General features: G+C 43.7%; 2 protein-coding genes across 3 annotated transcripts in view; both read right to left on the reverse strand.

Moving 5' to 3' along the window:
- Positions 1 to 2,709: 2,709 nt before the first annotated feature.
- The window catches only part of LOC146355976 (uncharacterized), a 32,452-nt gene continuing 8,093 nt past the window's right edge, over positions 2,710 to 27,068 (reverse strand). Inside the window, exons 2-6 of one of the 2 annotated variants that reach the window (XM_084831385.1) lie at positions 25,963 to 27,005; positions 23,558 to 23,678; positions 16,145 to 16,227; positions 15,574 to 15,700; positions 2,710 to 7,634 (exon numbers count right to left, since the gene is read on the reverse strand). In XM_084831385.1, the coding sequence (XP_084687511.1) occupies positions 6,355 to 7,634; positions 15,574 to 15,700; positions 16,145 to 16,227; positions 23,558 to 23,678; positions 25,963 to 26,703 (2,352 nt within the window). In that variant the 5' untranslated portion in view covers positions 26,704 to 27,005 and the 3' untranslated portion in view covers positions 2,710 to 6,354. Of the gene's footprint in view, positions 7,635 to 12,106; positions 14,157 to 15,573; positions 15,701 to 16,144; positions 16,228 to 23,557; positions 23,679 to 25,962; positions 27,006 to 27,068 lie in introns of those variants that run through there. The other variant, XM_084831387.1, reaches the window with a different exon arrangement.
- On the reverse strand, positions 12,920 to 13,333 carry LOC146355977 (uncharacterized). Its single transcript, XM_084831855.1, has one exon. The coding sequence runs from the start codon at positions 13,331 to 13,333 to the stop codon at positions 12,920 to 12,922; it is 414 nt and encodes a 137-aa protein (XP_084687981.1).

Here is a 27,068-nt window from a genome sequence, read left to right on the forward strand (position 1 = left end):
GGCAGCAACGAAATCCATCCCAAAGAAAAAGAAATGCAAGAAAGCCAAGTGGCTGTCTGATGAGGCTTTACAAGTAGCTCACGAAAGAAGGGAAGCGAAAAGCAAGGGAGAAAGGGGAAGATATACCCAACTGAACGCAGAGTTCCAGAGAATAGCAAGGAGAGACAAGAAGGCCTTCTTAAATGAACAATGCAAAGAAATCGAGGAAAACAACAGAATGGGAAAGACTAGAGATCTCTTCAAGAAAATTGGAGATCTCAAGGGAACGTTTTGTGCAAAGACGGGCATGATAAAGGACAAAGAAGGCAGGGACCTAACAGAAGCAGATGAGATTAAGAAGAGGTGGAAAGAATACACAGAAGAACTATACAGGAAAGATCTGAATGTCCCTGATAGCCATGATAGTGCGGTCACTGAACTTGAGCCGGACATCCTAGAGAGTGAAGTCAAGTGGGCCTTAGGAAGCATTAGTAACAACAAAGCTAGCGGAGATGACAGTATTCCAGCTGAGCTATTTAAAATCCTAAAAGATGATGCTGTTAAAGTGCTGCATTCAATATGCCAACAAATCTGGAACACTCAACAGTGGCCACAAGACTGGAAAAGGTCAGTTTACATTCCAATTCCAAAGAAGGGCAACGCCAAAGAGTGTTCAAACTACCGCACAATTGCGCTCATTTCACATGCCAGCAAGGTGATGCTCAAAATCCTACAAGCTAGGCTTCAGCAGTATGCGAACCGAGAACTACCGGAAGTACAAGCTGGGTTTAGAAGAGGCAGAGGAACTAGAGATCAAATCGCCAACATTCGCTGGATCATGGGAGAAAGAAAGAGAATTCCAGAAAAACGTCTATTTCTGCTTCATTGACTACGCTAAAGCCTTTGATTGTGTGGATCACAACAAACTGTGGCAAATTCTGAAAGTGATGGGAGTACCAGACCACCTTACCTGTCTCCTGAGAAACCTGTACGAGGGTCAAGAAGCAACAGGAAGAACCAGACATGGAACAACCGAGTGGTTCAAAATTGGGAAAGGAGTACGACAAGGCTGCATATTGTAACCCTGCTTATTTAACTTATATGCAGAGTACATCATGAGAAATGCCGGATTGGATGAATCAGAGGTCGGAATTAAGATTGCTGGGAGAATTATCAACAACCTCCGATATGCAGACGATATCACCCTAATGGCAGAAAGCGAAGAGGATCTAAAGAGCCTCTTGTTGAGGGTGAAAGAGGAGAGTGCAAAAGCTGGTTTGAAACTCAACATTAAAAAAACTAAGATCATGTCATCTGGCCCTATCACTTCCTGGCATATAGAAGGGGAAGAAATGGAAGCAGTGACAGATTTTACTTTCTTGGGCTCCAAGATCACCGCAGATGGTGACTGTAGCCATGAAATTAAAAGACGCTTGCTCCTTGGGAGGAAAGCTATGGCAAACCTAGACAGCATAGTAAGAAGCAGAGACATCACCTTGCCGACAAAGGTCCGTCTAATCAAAGCTATGGTTTTCCCAGTAGTAATGTATGGCTGTGAGAGCTGGACTATAAGGAAGGCTGAGCACCGAAGAATCGATGCTTTCGAACTGTGGTGCTGGAGAAGACTCTTACGAGTCCCCTGGACTGCAAGGAGGTCAAATCAGTCCATCCTAAAGGAAATCAACCCTGACTGCTCATTGGAAGGACAGATAATGAAGCTGAAGCTCCAATATTTTGGCCACCTAATGCGAAGAGAAAACTCCCTGGAAAAGACCCTGATGCTGGGAAAGACTGAAGGCAAAAGGAGAAGGGGACGGCAGAGGATGAGATGGCTAGATAGCATCACGGATGCAATGCATATGGACTTCAGCACGCTCCGGGAGAGAGCGCAGGACAGGAAGGCCTGGCGTGCTATGGTCCATGGGGTCACGAAGAGTCGGACACGACTGAACGACTGAACAACAACAACAACAACAAGTTTAGTGTGAGTCCCCTGCAGATGCAAGTTAGTTACTAGAGAGTCCATCAGCTTTGGAAACAGAAAAACAAAACTCTCAGAGCAGAAGAGATTTGGAATGGAAATGTCTTGAATATTAATTGCTTCATATTTGCTGTTGGATCAGGGCAGTAATATGAAAATCTATGCATGCTTAAACATCTTATTATTATTGTTATCATTATTATTGAAACAGGTGCACTGGGTTCCAATTTGTTTCTGAGCTCAATTCAAGATGTGTGGTTTTTTTTTATGTATAAAGTCCTAAATGGCTTGGGGCCAGGATATCTGATATCCTCCCATTTAAGCCTGCATAGAATTTGGCTTCTTATCTGAGGCCCTGTTGCAAGTCCTACCTACTAAAGAAATGAGGTTGATGGGCACTTGTAGGAAGGAGCCCTGCAGTTGTGGAACGCCCTCTCCAAGGCAATTAGGCTGGCTCCTCACCTTGGTGTCCTTTAGATGGCTGGTAGAGACACTATTGTTCCGCTGAACTTTTAATACTTAATGCCAACTCTCTTCTAAAGATTAATCTCTGGTTATAAAATAGGTTTGTATTTTTATCAAGGGAGGTTAGTGGCTCCGATTTCAATGAGGCTGTGAATCCATTCTGGGTTTCAGTCAGAACCAGCCAGTACACTAAAGGAGCTATCCAACGTGCTGACCCTTAACCCCCCAAATAAGTTCAGCATCTTGGATAGCTCCTTTAGAGTTCTGGCTGGTTCTGACTAAAACCCACAATGGATTCACAGCCCCACCGAAATCGGAGCCACCAGCCTCTGCTGATTTTTATGTATTTAGGGCAAAATCAATCCTGTGGGATCTGCCCTGGGTACCTGTAAGCCCCCAAACTCAGAGGCTTACGAGTATCCAATGCAGAACGGGCGTTTTTGCCTGTCTAGAGGAGGCTTTGGGGAGGGGGAGGAAAGAGGCTGGGGTGGCCATAGGATATGTCATATGGTTGCCACACCTGTCTCCTTCCCTCCCTGCCCCAAGGAACTCCCCCTTTTACAGTTATGGTTATGTAAATATATTTTACAGTTTCTGTCCAGTATGAATCTTCTGATGAGATATCAAGTTTCTACACTGCATGGACTCCCTTCCCCTAACCCCTCAAAAGATCCTTCAGCTCACCTCTCCAGCAACCACTCAAAATCAAATTTCCATCCAAGGGGAGAGGGGGCTTCCCTATTGACATCTCCACATACTTCTTAGATTTCTCCAAAGGTCCGGAAGCCAGAATGTAAACGTTTGATGTGACCCAGGAGACCAGGCCAGATAAGTCATCTAGTTAGCTTTCCCCCTCCCATTAGAAATATAGTTTGTAAGTTCCCTGGGGCAGAGAGCCCTCACTGTCTCCCTTTTGCTGTTGTTATTATGTAACATTGTATGTCAGGGATGGCCCTACCATTAGGCAGAGTGAAGCAGCAGCTTCCCAGCTGCTCTCATGAACTTTCCAGCTGTCCCCATCTGAGGGAGGAGACAGGAAGGTATGGCAAATGTCCTGGGCCCCATAAACTAGCCTGCAGCCTGAGGTATGCTGGAAGATGCAAACCCATGCCTAGTGTTGACGAAAGATCTGTTCTGTAAGTGGACTGGGAAGGGGGTGGCTTCTTATCCTTTTCCTCAGGCAGCAAATAATCTTAGGCCAGCCCTGTTCTATGTGCATTAATAACACTTTACAAAGACTTAATAACTGACTCCCATTGAAATCCAATTTTATTTCTACGCAGCTCAGTTAAACCAACATAAATTCTACTTATAAGAGATTCCATTTGCAGCACCCTAGCAGGCCTTTCATTAGGACACTGCTTCCCTGGGCATCTATCACGCTCCTATAACGCCCGTGCTAACACCCATTCCTGGACTCCCCCTTCTAGAGATCGCTTGGGTCTGAGGATTTAGCTCACTGAAATAAAATAAATGAGATGAAATGATGACCATTTTAATTTCCCACATGGGACAGGTCTACATTAGGGGCATTGTGGGAAGTTAAAATGGTGACTCTCAGCCACTACCTCAGCGGGTAAACCTACCAGAGTCTACCAAGATACAAGGGGGCCCACCAGAAGGCTCTTTCCCAAGGGCCTCCTCAAACCTGAAGCCCCTTGTTTGATTACCTGTGGCAATTAGCATCACTTCCGTGTAACTGGGCAGGGAATCTATTTAGGTATTGGTATATGTAGGCAGCAGGACTGGCAACATTTCAACCAAACACTTGTGTTTTTAGTTGCCCTTCGATCTGCAACAATTGGCAGGTCATAAACCTTATAAACAAAGCAAAATGCTTCGCCTGCTGATTCCTGCACATCAAGATGCTGTTGAAGACATAGATAGAGGAGCCAATTTACCCCAACCTTTATTTTTGGATTTAAAAAAAAATATTAAAGCACTAAGGGATCACAGGATTGTTTTAAGAAAAAAAAAGGTCTCTTTAGCAGCTGAGATGGAGATAAATAATTTGTTTAGCAAGGAACAGCTTCCCTATATAGACTTTGGGCAGTAAGTAGTATTTTGCCTTCCAATAGTGAGTAAAAAGCACAATTCCAAGTATCATTTGGAAGCTTTCATGAATTAGGGCATAATCCTATGGCCGGTAGTCAGTGGCTAGATGGACACAGGACAGGTTGGTTTCTGGGAACTGACCTTGGAGCCCGCATGCTGAGGTCGGTTCCCTGAGAACCGACCTCCACCCTCTCCCATGCTGCCTCATAGGCAGCATGGAACGGCCCCGCATTCGGAAGAGGAGCGGCAAAAACGGGGCGTTCCTGGGGGCATGCTGGGGAAGTTGGAAATGCCAGTACGACACATCCTACATGTCATCCAGCTGCCGCTTCCCGCATTCCGAGGTCCTGCAGTTAGACAGCCAATTTCAGCTGTCTAGCCGCGAAAGCTGGGCAGGGGGGGGCAAGGAGGAGATCCACTCCTCACCAGTCCTCCCGCCCTGCACTGGATAGGTGCTCCCCCCAGGCTTGGAGGCGACTGTCAACCCAGATAGGATTGGGTTGCCTGTCAGTCTCTGAACGTGGAGGCTAACTGGCATCCTATGCAGAGCAGGAAAAGTGCAGAGCCAATTTTCACCACTGTGTTCCTTCTGCTCTGCATTTTTGCTAGACAGCCTTTTTTGTTTGTCTAGCTGGGGTTCCATGAGGTGGGAAGGAAGGAAGCTGGGGAGGCCAGAGGATTTATCATAAGCAGGCCTCCCCAATCCCTTCCCTGCCCACAGAACTGCCCTGTATCCCTCTTCTCTGAGGTTGCTTCTGCAAGCTGGAACAGGCAGCCGGCGCAGTTCTCTCTGGCACAGTTCTCTCTGAGGGGTCTGAGGTCAGAGTGCTGACTCCAGCCATGAATCCAGGAGTCCAAACTATCCTATGGCCCCCCAGATGCTGTCTAGGGGCCATAGGATTGCTCTCATAATTAAGTTTTGTTTTTTTTAATTGTTTTATGATTTTAGATACATAAGAGTCTTATACATTAGTTTCTATTTTAACTGTTTCATAATTAATTATAATGGATAGTATGTTTTTAAGTATTAAAATGTGTAACATTTTTTCTTAAGAGATGTAAATTAGTTTTGTAATTTTTAAGTGATGAGAGAGATAAATTAGCTTTTAAGAATCCTTTGAATCATATGCTTCAGTTGCCCTTGACAAAGAAAAGTCTCTTGAAACAAATTGGGTACCCAAATATATTTGGAATTAAACATTGCAGCTGCCTCTTTTGTCCATCCACAACGATCCCCATAAGGGGCACGGGGAGGTATGTCAGCTGACAATTATTTTTTAGCATTTTAAGGCAGAAGAAGCATTGGAAGGATTCTTTGCGGCACATCTGGAGAAAGATGAGAGGCCCCGGAGGAAGGAAAGCCCTTTCCTAAAAGCGCTAGGCATAATAAAAGTTTTTTCAGGCACCTGAGAATATTTTCCCCTCTGTCTTGGGACACATAAGCACCTCCCCTGTTGCTGTTTCCTTGGCAGTTATTACACACCATCGTAGATGGGAAGAACTGAGGTTAAGAGAGTTACTTACAATGACACTCTCACCTAGTCCACTCATTCATATGCATTATTTCTTTGGCTACTCTGGTGTAGAATCAAGTCATCACCCTGTTGGAGGCCTCTCCTCCCCAATTTCTTTCTTATCTGCATTTTCTTACAAGTATTAAGATATGGATTATGGTGGAGCCCCTCCCCTACCATGGGATATCCACTGGGATTCTCTCCAAAGCTTAAAGATTGCACCTTTCATTAACTACATTCATAAAGTCTCTGTCCTCCACGAGTTCTTTCATGTCTGATGAAGCAATCTGTCCAACGGCCATTTCTCTCACACTCTCAACAGTTCCTCTCCTGCATGGATTCTCTGATGATCATTCAAGCTCACTCTCTGACTTTAGCTTTTTCCACACAGGGGATTTTCATACCATCAGTATGAATACTCTCATGTTTCTTCAATTCTCCTCCATGGTGGAAGCATTTACCACACTCAGAACATGTATATGGTTTCTCTCCAGCATGAATTCTCTGATGGCTATTCAATTGTTTACGCTGACTGAAGCTTTTTCCACACTCAGGGCATTTGTGCGGTTTCTCTCCAGTATGAATTCTCTGATGGATCTTCAGATCTTTTGCCTGAGTGAAGCATTTCCCACATTCAGGGCATTTGTATGGTTTCTCTCCAGTATGAATTCTCTGATGGATCGTTAGCTTGGCTCTCTCATTGAAGCATTTCCCACACTGAGAACATTTGTATGGTTTTTCTCCAGTATGAATTCTCTGATGTTTCCTCAAATTTCCACACCAACTAAAGCTTCTCCCGCATTCAGGACATTTGTATGGTTTCTCTCCAGTATGTATTCTTTGATGGACCTTCAAATGTTCACTCTGCCTAAAACATTTCCCACACAGAGAACACTTGAAAGGTTTCTCTCCAGTATGAATTCCCTGGTGTCTTATTAATGCATTTCTAAAAGCGAAGAGTTTCCCACAGTCGGGGCATTCATGCCTTTTCTCTTCAGTATGAAGTTGCTGATGATTCATCAGATGTTCTCTCTGAGTGAAGCATTTGCTCCAATGACAGCATTCATATGGCCTCTCTTCACTTTGAACTGCTTGATTTCTCTGTAGTGACTTTGTATAACTAAAACTGTTCACACTCTCAGAAGAGTTATTACATTTCTCTTCTGTGTGGTTGCTCTGATGCCTGTGCAAACTACCCCCTTTGCTATGCTCAGGGAATTCAGATTTACTCTCTCCTGTTATCGTTCTCTGATGTTTATCAGAGTATGAATTTTGGTGAAGGTTTTCCTCAGTCATGGGACATTTATCAAAGTCCTCCCTGGTATCTCTCTTATCATATTCTAATCTGTAGTGATACCTTCTACCATACTTGGAAAATAAGGGCATGTTATTCATCCCATGTACTTCAGAAGTCTGGCTATTTCCAGCAGTAAGGCCTTTTGTGAGCTCATTACATTCATTCTCTCTCCACACTGGCTGCTTTCCCTGTCCATCTTTGGACTCATATCCTTCCTCCTGCATCTCAACTGTCTGCAGCACATTCGCTTGGCTTATCTGTGGGGCTGTCCTGGGTGTGTCCTCTGGCTCATTTCCTCCACACTGAGAATTCTTCATTTTGACTGGATTTCCCTTTACATCATCTGGAGAGAGAGACAGAGAAACAGAGAGAGAAAATTTTGCCCATGCTCTGGTAACCTCTATTCAAGATGCCTGTAACCTCCTTTTGCTTAGCTTTTCCTTCTAATGTATTCCTCTCTCTAATACATCTTTGTTTCTTTCTGTCTCAATGTTCATGTCAAACCTATCCTTTTAGATGGGGCTGTAGTTTTTAAATTATATAATACAAAGCAGAACTTTAGATAAATTAATTTAAAAGATTAATTGGAAAGGAGGAATAGACACTTTATTTTTTAAATGAAGGAAGCCAGTGCCCCCTTCTGCAAAGCAGAAAACCCCTCCACAGGATTATGAGGGATATGAGAATCTAAGAAAACATGAGTAGTTTCCAACAGTGTCCTTTCGCCAGCAAAATGCATACTACCTGCAGACTGAATTTCCCTCCCACTGCAACCACCCACCACCTCCCAGATCTGTTCCACAGTGTTGAGAAACCCTCAAGAACAGAGTTGCAGCTGTGCACGGGACTGCCAGGGGAGGAGGGGAAGGGACTGCCCAATGCGTGAGCAGAAATCCACCTGCGTAACATTGGATATAGCGCAGTGTTCTAATCAATCTTAATAAGTACTGGGGTGTTATTATCTGATGAAGGTTGACATATCTTGTTCAATAGAGGAAAAGCTGAATAAAAGATGTTTAAAAACTGGAAGTGCTCAATAATTTTTTTTAATACTGGAAGGGTGAAGTAATTATATTAATAATGGATTAATTGGTGATATTTTGAAGATTTAATGATTACATTGTTTAATATTTAATTATTGAAATTTGTTATTTGATTGCTTTTGTAAGGCTGTACATTGTATATCAACCTTTTATACAATTAAATAGGTCTTTTAAAATAAATGATTTCACATATAAACTAATGGGATTTGATGTGGCAGGTACTAATCAGGAAAGGGACTTAGGGGTTTTGATGGATGGATCAAGTGAATTAAATTTATAAGGAGTAAGAAAAAGGACTCCATATAAAAATTGGCAGTGTCATAAGACCTTCAAGTGTGATTCCATATCTTTGCTCACCCCCACCCCAAGTGAATACATTTGGCCCTTTACTTTTAAAATGGGGGCTGGAACCCCATATATACCAACTGGTTTTAGATTGCTGTTGTTAGATGTTTTAAGGCTGCAATACTATACCCATTCATCTGGAAGAAAATCCCATTGAACTCACTGCACTGGAAATTAATGTAGTGGTGCTGGCTTTTCTACACTTTTTCCAACTGTACAATGTCTCTGTTTAGGTGAAATGAGCAGAATTGTACCCAGTATTCCAAGTGTGGCCGCACCATAGATTTGTATAGGGGCAGTATGATATCGGCAGTTTTATTCTCAGTTCCTTTCCTAGTTATGCCTAACATGGCGTTTGCCTTTTTTTTACAGCAGCCACAAACTGGGTTGACATCTTCATTGAGCTGTCCACCACAACCCCAAGATCTCTTTCTTGGTCAGTCACCACTAGCTCAGATCCCATCAGTCTATACCTGAAGTTGGGATTTTTTGCCCCAACGTGCATAACTTTACACTTGCTTACACTGAACTGCATTTGCCATTTTGATGCCCATTCTCCCAGTTCGGAGAGATCTTTTTGGAGCTCTCTGCAGTCCCTTTTTGTTTAACCCCCTGAAATAATTAGGTGTCATCAGCAAACTTGGCTGCCTCTCTTCTCAGTCCTAATTCCAGATCATTTATTTATTAACAAGTTGAAAACCATTGGTCCAATATAGATCCCTTTGGGACCCCACTGTTTACATCCCTCCACTGGGAGAATCTGAGAAGGCTTTGCCTTAAAGGAAAGGAAAGGTTCCTCCTGTGCAAGCACCGGGTCATTGCTGACTCCTAGAGGGACGCCGATTTCGCTGGCGTTTTCATGGCAGACTATAGTGGGGTGGTTTGCCATTGCCTTCCCCAGTCGTGACAACCTTTCCCCCAGCAAGCTGGGTACTCATTTTGCTGACCTTGGAAGGATGGAAGGCTGAATCGACCTGAGCCGTCTACCCGAGACCTGGCTTCCGCTGGGATTGAACTCAGGTCGTGGGGAGAGTTTCGGTTGCGATACCGCCGCCTACCACTCTGTGCCACACAAGGCTCTTAAAAGGCAACCTAAAAATCTTTAAAATAAGTAAATAAAAACTACTTTTGTGAACTACCCAGAGAGCTTCAGCTATTGGGCAGTATAGAAACAAACAAACAAACAAACAAACAAACAAAAATACAAACCTACGGTGCAGCTGTATTGGGACTATTCTGTACATTTTTAATCACCCTGCTCAAAAAGGATATCATAAAGCAGTGGTGGGAAACTTTGGGATGTCAGGGGGCTATTTTTACCTGCCCGACTTCTCCTGTGGGAGACACTTCCCCCACCCCACAGCACTATTTTTTTTAATTAAAAAAAATTGCATCAAGAATGGTTGCAGAATGCCAACAGGGTCAAAATTAGTTTACAAACAAGCTAAATTTGACCCTTTGGGCGCTACACAGCTGCTCCAGATGCCACTTTATTTGTTGATTTTACAAAATCGAACACATCTTGGGGGCAGCGGGCCGTGCGTGTTGCCCACCCGTGTCATGTAACATTAAAATGTGAACGGCAAGGGCCCTTCCCTATAATGAAAGGCCAAAATCATAGGGATAATGAAGGGAGGGAAAGATGTGTGAGGGGAACATGGTCAAAGTTTATAAAGCCACACATGGTGTAAAGAAAGCAGATAAATATATTCCTCCTCAAATAATACTAGAACTTCGGGTTGTCCACTGAACTAGTAGTTAAAATCAGAACAGAACAAAGGAAGTACTTCATGTAATGTACAAGAGATTTACGGGACTCACTGCCATGAGATGCAGTGAGGACTAGTAGCTTAGATAGCTTTACAGGTGGATTAGAGCAATTCATGCAGGATCCATCAGTGGCTTTGAGTCAAAAAGGCTCTATGGTAGCAGTAGGCAAGGTGGTGCCCAAAGGCTCCATTGTGCTCCTGGTGACATTTCTTGGCACACACCAAGCTGCCCTACCCCGCCACTTCTTTTTTTCAAATTGACATGTTTTCTTACTGGCAGCTGGGATTGCTTCAAAGCAAATGGAGGGCCTCTAGCTGCTGCCATCTTCATTTCTGCCATCTCAGGGCCTCTGATGAGACTCAGAGACATTCTTAGGAAATGAAGGTGAGCGGGAGGGAAAGAGAAAATGGATGAGTGTGTAAAATAAATAAAAATAGTAACAAAAATAAAACTGCCTCTATCGTACTCCCCTTACACAAATCTATGGTATAACCACACTTGAACCGTGTTCAGTTCACTGCACCTCAAAAAGGATACAGTAGAGTTGGAAAAAGTGCGGAAAAGGGCAACTAAAATGATCAAGGGGATGAAGCAACTCCCCTATGAGGGAAGGTTACAACAGCTGGGATTGTTTAGCTTGGAAAAAAAGCGAGACGTGATAGAGGTATACAAAATTATGCTTGGTGTGGAGAATGTGGATAGGGAGACATTTTTCTCCTTCTCTCATAATACTAGAACCCAGTAGGGTCATCCTGTGACGCTGATTTGGGGGGAGATTCAGGACAGATCAAAGGAAGGACTACTTCACACAGCACAGTTTAAACTATGGAATTCGCTACCACAAGATGTAGTGATGGCCACCAACTGGGATGGCTTTAAAAGGGGGTTAGACAGATTCCTGGAGAAGGCCATCAACAACTACTAGTCCTGATGGCTCTATGCTACCTCCAGCATCAGAGGCAGTGTGCCTATGTACACCAGTTGCTGGAGAACATGCGCAGGAGGGTGCTGGTGCACTCATGTTCTGCTTGTGGGTTCCCCATTGGGGCATCTGGTTGGCCAATCTCTGAACAGAACGCTGGACTAGATGGATCCTTGGTCTGACCCAGTTTGGCTCTTTTTATGTTTTGTGTGTGTGTGTGTGTGTGTGTGTGTGTGAGAGAGAGAGAGAGAGAGAGAGAGACTGTGTATCTATGTGTTGCAATCCAAAGTGAGAACAAAAAAGAGATGGGGGAATGAGTTGACTGACGGAGGGAAGGGAGGAGTTAGTAATAGTAATAGTTAGGGAGAACTGAATTATTTACAGTGATACAAACACCTAATCAATTCATATCTAAGTGTTCTCTCTTGATGTCTATTTATTTTATTTTATTATTATTTATTTCATTTCTATACCGCCCAAAAGCTGAAGCTCTCTGGGAAGTTCACAAAAATTAAAACCAAAAAGTGCAGGATAAAACAATATAAAATATAAAAGCATTAAAACCACAATATAACAATACAACCAGAATAAAACCTAGCAGCGATGCAGAGATTTAAAATACAGATTTAAAACACCAAAGCTAAAAGATTAGGAAGCTAAATGTATTGCCCTGGCCGAGGGCTTCGACCTCTTAATTTAGAGGTGCCAAGATAGTGATAAATCAGACCCAGGTTTACATACAAGGAGTACTTTATTGAGTAACTTACAGCACACAGGCGTACCCAATGGTTGGATCAGACAGCTTCTCTGAACCCAGAGCCATGAGGTACAATGGGTTTTATACCATACATGTTAGCAATAAGGCAGCATGACAGCAGCAAGCACCCCCTAGCATTCATTCCCAGCATAGACTAGCATTGCTTGGTTCCCAGCACAGCCACCTGCAGGTTTAAGACAAACAACCTCTGCTTCTCAGGCACATGAGTGATTAGATACTCTCCTCATTAGTATGGAATGTGATAGGCCGTGCTATCGGCCCTTTGACTCATCTTCACATGCTCAGAGGCTTACTAGCAAGGGAATTGCACTAATAATGAACTTAACCAAGGCATTATGGGTCACGCTCCTGGGGCCAATACACTAAAATGCCTGGGAGAATGAAAAGGTCTTCACCTGGCACCAGAAGGAATACAACGTAGGTGCCAGGGGAACCTCTCTGGGGAGCTCATGTTGAATCAAATCATCTCTCTGTTAGAAGTTTCTCCTGCCCGATTTCTTTCCTATCTGAATTTTCTTATCAGCATAAACGTATGGATTATGGTAGAAACTCCCCCTCCCCCAAGAGATTCATTGGGCTTCTCTCCAAAGTTTAATGAGTGCACCATTCACTAGCCACATTAAGCAAGTATCTATCCTCTGCAGGTTCTCTCTTGAACTATCCAAGGTAAGTTTCTCCCATGTTCTCTCTTGAACTCATCTGTCCAAGAGATGTTTCTCCCAAACTCTAGGTATTGGAATGGTTCCACTGCTGCATGGATTCTCTGATGATCATTCAACTGTATTCTTTGACACATTTCTCACACCAAAGACTTTCTTATGGTCAGTATGAATTCTCTGATGGATTTTCAAATCTCCTTCCTGACTGAAGCTTTTCCCACACTCAGAACATGTGTATGGTTTCTCTCCGGTATGAATTCTCTGATGCCTCTTCAGATGCTGACTCTGAATGAAGCTCTTATCACACTCAGAACATTTGTATGGTTTCTCTCCAGTATGAATTCTATGATGTTCCTTCAAATCTCCTCTCAGTCTGAAGCATTTCCCACACTCAGGGCATTTGTATGGTTTCTCTCCAGTATGAATTCTCTGATGTACCTTCAAACAGTCATGCCGACTGAAGCTTTTCTCGCACTCAGGACATGTGTATGGTTTCTCTCCATTATGAATTCTCTGATGAGACATCAGATTTCCAGTTTGCCTGAAGTTTTTTCCACATTCAGAACATTTGTATGGTTTCTCCCCAGTATGTATTCTCTGATGTTTCTTCAAATCTCCTCCCAGTCCGAAGCATTTCCCACACTAAGAACACTTGTATGGTTTCTCTCCAGTATGAATTCCCTGGTGATTCATTAATCCTCGCCTAAAAGTGAAGGTTTTCTCACACTCGGGACATTCATGCCTTTTCTCTCCAGTATGAAGTTGCTGTTGATTCATCAAATGTTCTCTCTGACTAAAGCATTTCCTACTATGAGAACTATCATATGATCTCCTTTCACTTTGAATTCCTTGATTTCTCTGTAACGACTTGGTATAACTAAAGTTCTTCCTACACTCAGTAGGGTTATTCTCTTCTGTATGTTTACTCTGATCTCTGTTCAAACTACACCCTCCTTTGTGCACAGAGAATTCAGATTTATTCAGATGTCTATCAGAGTATGAATTTTGCTGGAGGTTTTCCTGTGACATGGGACATTCATCGTAGTCCCCCCTTGTGTCAGTCATATCAAGTTCTACAAGTGAAACCTTCTACCATACTTGGAGAACACGGGCATGTTATCCATTGTGTGTCCTTTGGAAGGCTGGCTAATAGCAGCTGGAAGACCTTCTGTGAGCTCATTACATTCCTTCCCTCTCCCCACTGGCTGCTTCCCATTTTCATCTTTGGACTCGTATCCTTCCTCCTGCATCTCAGCTTCCTCCAGCACATTCACCTGGCTTATATGTGGGATCGCCCCTCCTTCACACTGAAAAGTCTCCATCTTGACCTGACTTCCCTTCTCATCACCTGGAGAGACAGAGAGAGGAATTTGTCCATGCTCTGATTACCTGTAGAACACCAAGCACCACATCTGGTAAATTTTAGATACATTCATTTAGATACTGTGGCACCCTGGTTGTGGAATGAGCTCTGTAGAGAGGTTCGCTTGGCACCTATGTTGAACTTTCTCCAGAGGCAGGTGAAGACATTTTCCCAGAAATTTTAGCATTTTACCATTCTAGTCTTTTAGCATTGCTGTTTTAAATTTGTTACTGTATTTTAAATCTCTGCATTGCTGTTAGGATTTATGTTGGTTGTACTTTTATACTGTAGTTTTAATGCTTTTATATTTTATATTGTTTTTATGCTGTATTTGTGGTTTTAATTTTTTGGAACCACCCGGAGAGTTTCAGCTATTAAATGGTATAGAAATGTAATAAGTAAATAAATAAATACAATGGTGCTGGGTTTTGGAATATTTTAACTGGTATTTTTATATTTTATTTTTGTTTCTTTGAATGATCTTTTAACCTTGTCGGAGGAGGGACATGATACAGGTGTATAAAACCATGCATGGTGTGAATAAAATCGGTACAAAGAACTGTTTCTCCTTCTCAAATAATGTTAGAACTTCTGGTCACCCAATAAAATGGATTAGCAGTAGAATCAAAACAGACCACAGGAAGTACTTCACAGAATACACAAAGGGTTGATGGGAGTCACAACCATGTGATGTGTTGAGGACTAGTAGCTTAGATGGTTTTACAGGGTGATGAGATCAATTCATGGACGATACATGTATCAATGGCTTTGAGTCATCAAGGCTTGATGGAAATGCCATGTTCAGAAGCAGTATAACACTGAATACTATTTGCTGGGAGCCACAACAGGACTATTGGTTTTCAGCCATGCTTGTGGTGATCTAGTTGGCCACTGCAGGAAGCTGGACTAGATGGACCTGTCAGGAATGGTATGACATCAGCAACTATTACACCTTGTCTTAGATCTATTTGCATGTCTACCAATAAACATACTTTGGATTACAGAAAGGGGCAAAGTCTGCCCTGCTTAGCAGTCCTAGCAGCAACAGTGGACAGAGGCTAGAGGCTGAAGGGATGGAGAGGGAGGACGCAGGAGCCAAGGGAAAGAAAAGTGAAGCAAAGGTAACTGGGACAGGAGGTAAGGGCTGGTGTTCACTATCCCACACAGCTACACCTCATATCGCCACTCTTCCATATGTCTTCCCAGCATTTGGTTTATATTTCAGTTAAAGTAACTGGAAATGGAATAAAACCCATTTATGTCTGTGTTTCAGATATATGTACATAGAATTAGAAAGAGGACATCGCTTTCTATCTATCCACCCTTTTCAATTCTACAAATGCCAAATTGGATTGGCTAATCTTTACTGGATTTACTGGACTTGAGCAAAGGAGCTCCTTACCCAAAGAATCGACTTTCCCACCATCCTCCTGCAGGACTTGCCAGACCATGGTCTGGTGGCCTGGCTGGGTCAGACTCTGCTTGAATAGTTGCAAAGAGGGGCTAGTTTCCTTGAGATCCACTGGTTCCTATAAACCGGAAAAAAGAAAGCGACCAACTCCACCATCAGATTTTGTTGCAGAAGAAAGAATGCAAAACATCACACACTCATCCCAAACAATATTAAAATAATTGGTGCTCTGATAAATATTTAGTGAAAAATTAAAAGGAGAAAATTGCCCCTCCACCCCAACACTTATAAAAACTGTTTTGAAATGCCCCAGATTTAAGAATAAAAGTCCCTGCTTGCAACATTCAGTTTCTGCCTCTGGCTGCCATCCTATGTATACTTGAGACCACGGTGCTCCTCAAACTTTCTCCCAGCTTCTTTAAGTTGAGCACATCCCATGGAGCTGGGTCTGCATCTAAAGGAACCAGCCATGTGGGCAGACATTAGAGCACGTATATCGCCATGACTCCTATATGCTCCCAACCTTGCGCATAAGAAATTGACTCACCAGAATGTTACATACCTCTTTCACACCAGTTTGGACCATTTCCTGTTCTTCAGGAGGAAGTGAGGAACTGGCAACACTTGGCCATTTAATTCCACTGCCTGTGAAAGAAGGAAGGAGGATTTTAGAAAGGGATCCACTCCATCCCTTCATTCGAGGGGTGACCACATTTATTTTTATTTTATTTATGAAACATGTTATGAGCCATTTTCAGACCAAAAAGCCCCCCCGCAAAAGTGACATACACACTAAGACATATAAAACAATGTCCTAAGAAACAATTATCAGTCCTCTGATAAATAAAAACAGGAGCAAAATAATCTCTTAAAAAGAGAGAGAAGAAATACATTTAAAACCATTCAAATGCCAGCCAGAATGGCCCACTTAAAAGTAAACAAGAAAGGGGCCTACCCAAGCTCCTAGGTTCAAAGCTGAGCAGCACAGGCTTCCATTGCACCGCCTCCTCACACCGGAAGAAAACCAGGAATGCCCCCTTAGTACGCCTTGCTCAGCATTGTTCACAGCTGGCTCCTTTTCACCCTGGCTGGGAAACAATGGCCCTCCAGATGTTGCTGGACTACAAATCCTATCAGCCCCAGCCAGCATGGCCAATGACCAGGGATCGTGTGAACTGTAGTCCAACAACATCTGGAAGGCAGCCCTGCATTTTGTGATGGAAATTGTACTGGAAGTGCAGAAGGCCACCGTAATACTCAGGCGCTGGTGGCGCATTGCTGCTGGATTTCCCGTCCGTGCACTTCGCTCATCATGCTGAGCCTGGATGTCCCATCAGGCTTAGCTCTCTTAAGTGCCTGGATTCCTTAGGCCTGGCAGGCCTTCTGCGTCATGCTTTTTCTCCTCGCGGTTTTCTCAGCTTCCGGCTCCAGCTATCTGCCTGGGAAACAGCTGGCGTTTTCCTTTAGTAAAGAAGCTCAAGGTTGGTTGAAGCGTGTTACTGGTATCTGGCTTGGCTACCTGCCCAGGGTTGAAGCGAGTTCTGTCTCCCAGCTTGTGGGAATGTATGAAGGGGAGAAGAAAGAGCCCACCAGGTGTATGCTTTACTATATAGATCTGGGAGGGAAGTTTGAGAGGCACTCGACACAGACTGATCGCGAAAGCATAATTCGCACAATTCCCCTTGCGGGGTGTGGGTTGTCGTGATGTCTGAACCCAGTGAGGGTGGGTGGCTGCAGTGGTTTACAAACCACCCTGAAAACCATCTCTCTCTCTGGCTCCTCTTCTCTCTCGCTATTCTTTCTTTCCTTTCCTTTCCTTCTCTCCCTCTGACTCCTCTTTTCTCTCTGTTTCTCTGGCTCCTTTTTCTCCTTCTCTCGCTCTCTCGGACTCCTCTTTCTTTCCTTCCTTCCTTCCTTTCTTCCGCTATCTGGCTCCTCTCTCTCTCTCCCTCTCTGGCTCCTCTTTCCCCTCTCTCTCTCTCTCTCTCTCACTCTCTGTTCCTCTTTCTCCTGCCCCCATTCCTTTCTTTGTCTCTAGTCCCTCTCTCTTTCTTTCTCTCTCCCCATCCCTATGTAACTGAATGGAGCAATTTCTCCATTCATTTGCATGGGGTGAGAAAAAGCCCCCCTGCCAAAAATTGTCTGGAGGGGGGGGGGGCTAAGTCCACCCCCCACCAAGGACCCTTTTGCCCCAAGGATCCTTGGGGAGATTAATTTTACCTCCCTCCAGCTGCTTTTTGGTGGGGGTGGGCTTTTTCTTTGCCTATAGAAGCCTATGAAGAATTGCTCCACAGGCTTGTATAGGAAGTGAAAAAGCTTCCTGCCTTACAGGGGATCCCTGCCCTATCCACTTTCTCCACAAGATGCATAATTTTGTACACCTCTATCATGTCTCCCCTTACTCACCTTTTTTCTAAGCTAAACGGTCCCAGATGTTACCACCTTTCCTTATAGGGGAGTTGCTCCAGCTCTTTGATCATTTTGGTTGCATTTTTCTGCACCTTTTCCAACTATACAATATCCTTTTTTAGGCATGGTGACCAGAACGGTGCACAGTATTTCAAGTGTGATCACGCCATAGATATATATGAGGATAGTACGATATTGGCAATTATATTTCCGATTCCGTTCATAATTGTGCCGAACATGGACTTTGCCTTTTTCACAACCCTGGGTTGACAGTTTCATCAAGCTGTCCTCCACAACTCCAAGATCTGTTTCTTGGTCAGTCATCGCTATCTTGGATCTGATCAGTGAAATTGGGATTATTTGCCCCAACATGCATTACTTCACACTTGCTTACACAGAACTGCCTTTGCCATTTTAACGCCCATTTTCCCACTTTGACAAGATCCTTTTGGAGTTCTCTCTTTCTGTTTTAACCACTCAAAATAATTTGGTGTCATCAGCAAACTTGGCCATCTCACTGCTCAGTCCTAATTCCAGATCATTTAAGAACAAGGTAAAAAGCACTGTTCCCAGTGCAGATCTCTGTGCGACTCCACTGTCTACATCCCTCCATTTTTGGAATTAACCATTGATTGCTTCTCTCTGTTTTCTGTTCTTTAATCAGTTCCTGGTCTATAAGAGGATCTCTCCTCTTATTCCATGACTGCTAAGTTTGCTCAGGGATCATTGATTAGGGACTTTGTCAAATCCCTTTTGAAACTCCAAGTAAACAATGTCTACTGGATTATCTCATCCACATGTTTATTGACACTCTCAAAGAACTCTAAAAGGTTAGTCAGATAGGACACACCTTTGCAGAAGCCATGTTGATTCTTTTTCAGCAAGGCTTATATATATTTGATAACTGTATCTTTAAATGCTTTCCACCAATTTACTTGGAACTGATGTTAAGCCAACCAGCAAGTAATTTCCAGGGTCCCCCCTGGATCCCTTTAAAAATTGGACTCCATTCTGAAGTCCTCTGGTTCAGAGACTAATGCTAGGGACACATTACATATTTTTTTAGAACATCACCAATTTCACTGTTGAGTTCTTTAAAGAACTCTAGGATGGATTCCATCTGGACCCAATAATTTGTTAGTGCACAATTTGTCAGTAAGATCAAGAATTTCATCTCGTCACCACTATTTGCCTCGATTCCTTCCTATTTGCCTTCCTGAAAACATCAGTTCAAGCACACGTATCTGCCTTAAATATTTTGCACTGAAGTCAAATGAAAATAATTAATTCAACTTCTCTGCAATCTCCGTATCCTCTTTTAGTACTCCTTTAACTCTTTTGTCCAACTGCCTCCCTAGTTGGTTTCCTGCTTCTGATATATTTAAAGAATTATTTATTGTTGGCCTTGATCTTATTAAGTGATATGATCCTCAAAATGCTTTTAGGTATCTCTTACTGTCTGCTTGCATTGCCTTTGTGCAAGTTTGTGTTCCTTTTTGTTCTCTTCATTTGAGCAAGACTTCCATTTTCTGAAGGAAGCCTTCTTTTCTCTAATTGTTGTTGTTCAGTTGTTAAGTCATGTCCGACTCTTCGTGACCCCACAGACCACAGCAAGCCAGGCCTTCCTGTCCTCCGCTCTCTCCCGGAGTGTGCTCAAGTTCATATTCATTGCATTGGTGATGCTATCTAGCCATCTCATCCTCTGCCGTCCCCTTCTCCTTTTGCCTTCAATCTTTCCCAGCATCAGGGTCTTTTCCAGGGAGTTTTCTCTTCGCATTAGGTGGCCAAAATATTTCAGCTTCAGCTTCAGTATCTGTCCTTCCAATGAGAACTCAGGGTTGATTTCCTTTAGGGTGATTTTGACTGATTTGACCTCCTTGCAGTCCAGGGGACTCGTAGGAGTCTTCTCCAGCACCACAGTTCGAAAGCATCAATTCTTCAGCACTCAGCCTTCCTTATAGTCCAGCTCTCACAGCCATACGTTACTACTGGGAAAACCACAGCTTTGATTATACAAACCTTTGTCGGCTAGGTGATGTCTCTGCTTCTTACTATGCTGTCTAGGTTGGCCATCGCTTTCCTCCCAAGGAGCAAGCGTCTTAATTTCATGGCTACAGTCACTGACTGCGGTGATCTTGGAGCCCAAGAAAATAAAATCTGTCACTGCTTCCATTTCTTCCCCTTCTATATGCCAGGAAGTGATGGGGCCAGATGCCATGATCTTCATTTTTTTTAATGCTGGGTTTCAAACCAGCTTTTGCACTCTCCACTTTCACCCTCAACAAGAGGCTCTTGAGATCCTCTTCGCTTTCTGCCATTAGGGTGGTATTGTCTGCGTATCTGAGGTTGTTGATAATTCTCCCGGCAATTTTAATTCCGACTGTGATTCATCCAACCCGGCATTTCTCATGATGTACTCTTCATATAAGTTAAATAAGCAGGGCGACAATATACAGCTTTGTCATACTCCTTTCCCAATTTTGAACCAATCGGTTGTTCCATGTCCTGTTCTTACTGTTGCTTCTTGACCCTGATACAGGTTTCTCAGGAGACAGGTAAGGTGGTCTGGTACTCCCATCTCTTTCAGAATTTGCCACAGTTTGTTGTGATCCACACCATCAAAGGCTTTAGCGTAGTCAATGAAGCAGAAATAGACGTTTTTCTGGAACTCTCTTGCTTTCTCCATGATCCAGCGAATGTTGGCGATTTGATCTCTAGTTCCTCTGCCTCTTCGAAACCCAGCTTGTACTTCCGGTAGTTCTCGGTTCGCATACTGCTGAAGCCTAGCTTGTAGGATTTTGAGCATAACCTTGCTGGCATGTGAAATGAGCGCAATTGTACGGTAGTTTGAACACTCTTTCGCATTGCCCTTCTTTGGAATTGGAATGTAAACTGACCTTTTCCAGGCTTGTGGCCACTGTTGAGTGTTCCAAATTTGTTGGCATATTGAGTGCAGCACTTTAACAGCATCATCTTTTAGGATTTTAAATAGCTCAGCTGGAAGACTGTCATCTCCGCTAGCTTTGTTGTTACTAATGCTTCCTAAGGCCCACTTGACTTCACTCTCTAGGATGTCCGGCTCAAATTCAGTGACCAGGGACATTAAGATCTTTCCTGTATAGTTCTTCTGTGTATTCTTTCCACCTCTTCTTAACCTCATCTGCTTCTGTTAGGTCCCTGCCTTCTTTGTCCTTTATCATGCCTGTCTTTGCACAAAACGTTCCCTTGAGATCTCCAATTTTTTTGAAGAGATCTCTATCTTTCCCATTCTACTGTTTTCCTCGATTTCTTTCAATTGTTTATTTAAGAAGGCCTTCTTGTCTCTCCTTGCTATTCTCCGGAAATCTGCGTTCAGTTGGATATATCTTCCCCTTTCTCCCTTGCTTTTCGCTTCCCTTCTTCCCTCAGCTACTTGTAAAGCCTCCTCAGACAGCCACTTGGCTTTCTTGCACTTCTTTTTCTTTGGGATGGATTGAGTTGCTGCCTCCTGAACAATGTTACGGACCTCCGTCCATAGTTCCTCAGGCACTCTGTCTATCAGGTCTAATCCCTGAAATCTATTCCTCACCTCCACTGTATATTCATAAGGGATATGATTTAGGTCATACCTGAATGGTTTAGTGGGTTTCCCTACATTCTTCAATTTAAGCCAAAATTTTGCAAGAAGCAGCTCATGATCTGAGCCACAGTCAGCTCCAAGCCTTGTTTTTACTGACTGTATAGAGCTTCTCCATCTTTGGCTGCACAAGAGTTACACAAGCCCCTTCGTCACAACAAGGCAAAGTACATAATCAATCTGATTTCGATATTGACTATCTGGTGATGTCCATGTGTAGAGTCGCCTCTTGTGCTGTTGGAAAATGATCAGAGTGGCTGGGTGACCAGCCAGATGGACGATTAATAAATTTAATAAATAAATAAACAAACAAATAAAATCAGCGTGTTCTCTTGGCAAAACCCTATTAGCCTTTGTCCTGCTTCATTTTGTACACCAAGGCCATGCTTGCCTGTTATCCCGGTGATTTCTTGACTTCCGACTTTAGCATTCCAATCCCCTATGATGAAGAGGACATCTTTTTTTGGTGTTAGTTCTAGAAGGTGTTGTAGGTCTTCATAGAACCGATCAACTTCAGCTTCTTCGGCCTCAGTGGTTGGGGCATAGACTTGAATTACTGTGATGTTGAATGGTTTGCCTTGGATTCGTACTCAGATCATTCTATCGTTTTTGAGATTGTACCCCAGTACTGCTTTTCCCACCCTTTTGTTGACTATGAGTGCTACTCCATTTCTTCTAAGGGATTCTTGCCCACAGTAGTAGATATAATGGTCACCTGAATTAAATTCACCCATGCTTGTCCATTTTAGTTTGCTGATTCCCAAGATGTCGATGTTCAATCTTGCCATCTCATGTTTGACCACCTCCAGCTTACCTTGATTCATTGATCTGACATTCCAGGTTCCTAAACAATATTGTTCTTTACAGCATCGGACTTTCTTTTCACCACCAGACACATCCACAGCTGAGTGTCCTTTCGGCTTTGGCCCAGCCGCTTCACTCTTTCTGGCGCTACTTGGAAATTCCCTCTGCTCTTCCCCAGTAGTATATTGGACACCTTCCAACCTGAGGGGCTCATCTTCCGGTGTCATCTCTTTTAGCCTTGTGATACGTTCCATGGGGTTTTCTTGGCAAGAATCCTGGAGTGGGTTGCCATTTCCTTCTCCAGTGGACCACATTTTGTCAGAACTCTCCGCCATGACCTGTCCGTCTTGGGTGGCCCTGCACGGCATAGCTTATGGCTTCACTGAGTTACACAAGCCCCTTCGCCACAACAAGGCAGTGATCCATGAAGGGGCTTTTCTCTGATAGCACTGCTCATTAACCATACTAGTGACCTCTTGGACTTGTGCTACCTTTCCTATACATTCTCACCGAGCTTCTATTATTGTGGTTTTGAGTAACCTTCAACCCTTTTGACTCCCCCTTTCAACTTTCTTTTAACCCTCTTGACTCCCCCTTTCAAATTCCTTTTTTGACCGTTTCTTCATTTTAGGTAAGTTTTCTCTTCTGAAGTCGAATGTGACTATGTGAGACTTCCTTGGCAATTTTGCACTTAAATATAAATTAACTTTGATAGCGCAGTGGTCACTGTTCCCTATTGGTTCCAATACACTTACATCTCATAGTAAGTCCTGGGTGGCACCACTTAGGATTAAGTCCGGGGTTGCCTCCTGTCTGGTCAGTTCCATGACCGACTGTTCTAGGTCACAGTACTGTGAAGCTATAATCTTGTAGCAAGATTCTTGCTGGTACAGGTAATTAGATCTGGCACTTCTGCAAAGATGCAAAAAGAGGCCAACCATCCTGTTCCTTCAATAGTGGCACTGAAGAGGGACATTTAGCTGGTGTAGCTGCTCTGATCCCTTGCATGAGAAGCTGCATTTGCAAAAATCCCCACTTCCATATGACTGATAAAGGAATGGGAAGTTGTCATTAGTTTTTAATCTGGTCAGCCTAAGCATCCCACAAACATAAAGGAGAAAACTTAATTGCTCAGTGAATCCTTACCCTGTACATTGATCTCCATATGACAATTTTGCTTGGCTTCTTTGTAGATCTGTCCCTTTGCAGAGCCTAAGAGCTCTTCCTCTGCATCCTGGGGATCGATGCACTCCTCCTTCAATGGCCCCTGAAACAGAAAGGATGATCCCACTCAAAATAGAGGGACATGGCTGGAAGGGTAACTGCAATGGGCAAGAGACACTTTCTGCTCATCTATCTCAGCAACTCATAGAATTGTAGAGTTGGAAGGGGCCATTTAGGCCATTGTTTCCAGCCCCCTGCTCGGTGCCGGAATCCAGTTTAAAGCATCCCTGACAGATGGAAGCCTAGTCTCTGCTTGAATACCGCCAGCGATGGAGAATCCTGACTGCTCTGTCTGTTTGGAGCTTTCTCCTAATGTTCAGCCAAAATCTGCCTTCCTGTAATTTAAGCCCATTATTATGCTCTTGGGTGAGAGAGAACAGGTTGCAGCCCTCTTCTGTGTGGCAACCCTTTAGGTACTTCAAAAGGGCTATCATATTCCCCCCTCAGTTTTCTCTCCTCAAGACTAAACATACTCAGTTCCATCAATCTTTCTTCATAGGACTCAGTTTCTAGTCCCCTGATCACCTTTGTTGCCCTCCTATGGATTTGTTCAAATTTATCTGAATCCTTCTTAAAGTGTGGTGTCCTGAAGTGAACACAGTATTCGAAGTGAGGTCTGAGCAGAGCAGAGCAAAGTAGAAGTATTACTTTGTGAGATTTTTAAACTATACTTTTATCGATGTAACCAAAAATTGCATTTGCCTTTTTTGCAGTCATATGACACCACTGACTCAGATTCAGCTTGTGATCGACTATCCAAGATCCTTTCCACACCTACTATTGCCAAGCCAGGTATGTCCCATCTTATACCTGTGAATTTGATTTCTTTTTCCTAAATGAGGAACCTTATACTTATCTCTGTTGAATTTCATTTTGTTATTTTCTGCCCAGTTTTCTAGCCTATTAAGATCATTCTGAATTCTGTTTCTGTCTTCCAAGGCATTCGCTATCCCACCCAATTTTGTGTCATCTGCAAATCTGATAAACTCATCTTTCTCCCACCTCTTCCCCCAAAACATGAATAAAAATGTTGAAGAGTACAACAGCCAGGTACGAGCCCTGCAGCACCCCACCTGATACCTCCCTCCAGTTTGATGAGGAACCACTGGTGAGCGCTCTTTGAGTAAGGTTCCCAAGCCAGCTGTGCCATCCAGCCTGCACTTAACTAGTTTACTAATCAGAATATCATGGGGCACTTTGTCAAATGCCTCGCTGAAGTCAAGATATATTATGGCCAAACCATTTCCACAATCAATTATAGAAGTTACCCGATGGAAAAATGAAATAAGATTAGTCTGTCAGGACATGTCCTTGACAAATCAATGCTGGCTGCCAGTGATCACTGCATTCATGCCAAGGTGCCTACAGATAGGTCTATTATTATTTTTATTATTATTATTATTATTTCTATACCGCCCTATAGCCAAAGCTCTCTGGGTGGTTTACAAAAGTTAAAACATTAAAATACAATATACAAAGTTTAAAAACTATCTACATAAAAACGTATGGACAATATATACAAACAACATATAACTAAAATCAAGCCTAGAGGTTACCAGCGCATGCACCACCGTTACCAGGTCCACACGTTCCAGGAATGGGCGTAGCTGGCGTATCAGCCGAAGTTGATAACAGACACTTCTCACCGTTGCCTCCACCTGAGGTGCCAGGAGCAGGGTCAGGTCAAGAAGCACCCCCAAGCTACGAACTAGCTCCTTCGCGGGGAGTGCAACCCCATCTAGAACTGGTTGACATACCTCAGTACCTGAATTTGGACCCTTCACGATGAGCACCTCTGTCTTGCCTGGATTCAGCTTCAGCTTGTTCTCCCTCATCCAGCCCATTGCCAACTTCAGGCAGTCATACAGAGGAGTCATACCTTCCTTGCATAAAGATATTAAGGAGAAATAGATTTGGGTGTCATCAGCATACTGATAACACTCAGCCCCTATAATTTCTTAAAGCAGTGATCACTGGAGTCCAGCACTGATTTGTCAAGGACATGTCCTGCCAAACTAATCTTACTTCATTTTTCCATTTGGTAACTTCCATAGTAGATCATGGAAGTGCTGTGGAAATGCTTTTTGAAGATAGGAACAACATTTGCCATCATCCAGTCCTCCACCCATTCTTCAGGATTTCTCAAAGGTAATAAACAGAGGTTTCAGGAGTCCATCTGAAGTTAAGCTGGTCCAGAAGGTTTCAACGTTTGCAATGTATTATCAATTCTATCACTGTTTAACTGAATAACTGCAAATAGTTCCAACATCCAAATCCACATTCTGTGTCTCATTACAGTTTTTGGAAATTAAAAACCAAAACCTCACCTGCCACTGTCCTGTCTCAGCCTCTCGCTGGCTCATCAGGAAGTCCTCCGCCAGGGCCACAGCCTGGGAACAGGTGTCCGGCCCTCCTGCTCGGATCCAGCTCTGGAGCTCCGGCGGCAGGCTGGCCAGGAACTGCTCCAGGATCAGCAGCTCCAGGATCTGCTCCTTGCTGTGTCTCTCTGGCTTCAGCCACTGGCGGCAAAGCTCCTGGAGCTGGCTGTGAAGCCTTCGGGGGTCCCCAACCTCCTGGCAGCAGAAGTGCCTGAAGTGCTGGCGCTGCACCTCCATTCTCAGGGCTTCTGCTCGCAAGATGGCAGCCTTCACTTTCCCATAGTCTTCCTGATCTCTGGCTTCCAGGCTTCGAAAGGCCTGTTCTGCTTCCCCGCTCAGTGCTGGCAGGAGCCGGGCTGCCCACTCGCCTCTAGGCCACTGGCAGGCCTTGGCCACTTGCTCAAACGAGACCAGAAAGGCCTTGGCATCTTCCCACGGGGTGCCCTCCAAGATCAGTGGCTTTCCCTCTCCTGTGTGAATGGGCTGCAGTGTCTTCAGGAAGTCCTGCCATTGGGCTTCCCAGTGTTCCTGCATCCCCCCGGATGGTTCTCTTTTGCCCTCTTGCAAACCCCGCCATCGTGGTTGCTTTATCATATATTCAGGCACTGAATATATTTTGGCACTAGTGGCTTTTTCTGCTCCTTCTGGTCCCTCTTCTAGTTCTGGGAGTGCAGATTTTTGCTCCTTCATCTCTTCCACTTGTGGCTCAACTCACTCAAGTCTAGATTTAGAGAGCAAGTGATGACCCTTCCAGAAGGTTGATTCCTGGCAAAATCTTTGCTCCCAAACCCCTGAAGTCTTGCTAGAAATATAGAGGAGGAAAACAGGATCCAAGTTTGGCCTTTCTTGGTTGGTCTTCTAGCATTCCAGTGGGAAGACTCAGAGTTGATGGGATTTACTGGCTGACAAAAGAGCTGCAACTGTCATTGGCCTCCAGTAGTCCAAGGAGATTCCCTGGGGGTATCCCTGAGTTGGAAGAGGAGGTTCTCCCTCTGTGAAAGAGACAGAATGCAATGTTTAAAACACCAGGAGATAAAAAAGGAGATGAGCATGAG

Source organism: Heloderma suspectum, chromosome 2, assembly GCF_057233095.1.
Source record: "Heloderma suspectum isolate Gila_16-S chromosome 2, 16-S_ref, whole genome shotgun sequence".
Taxonomy (NCBI): domain Eukaryota; kingdom Metazoa; phylum Chordata; class Lepidosauria; order Squamata; family Helodermatidae; genus Heloderma; species Heloderma suspectum.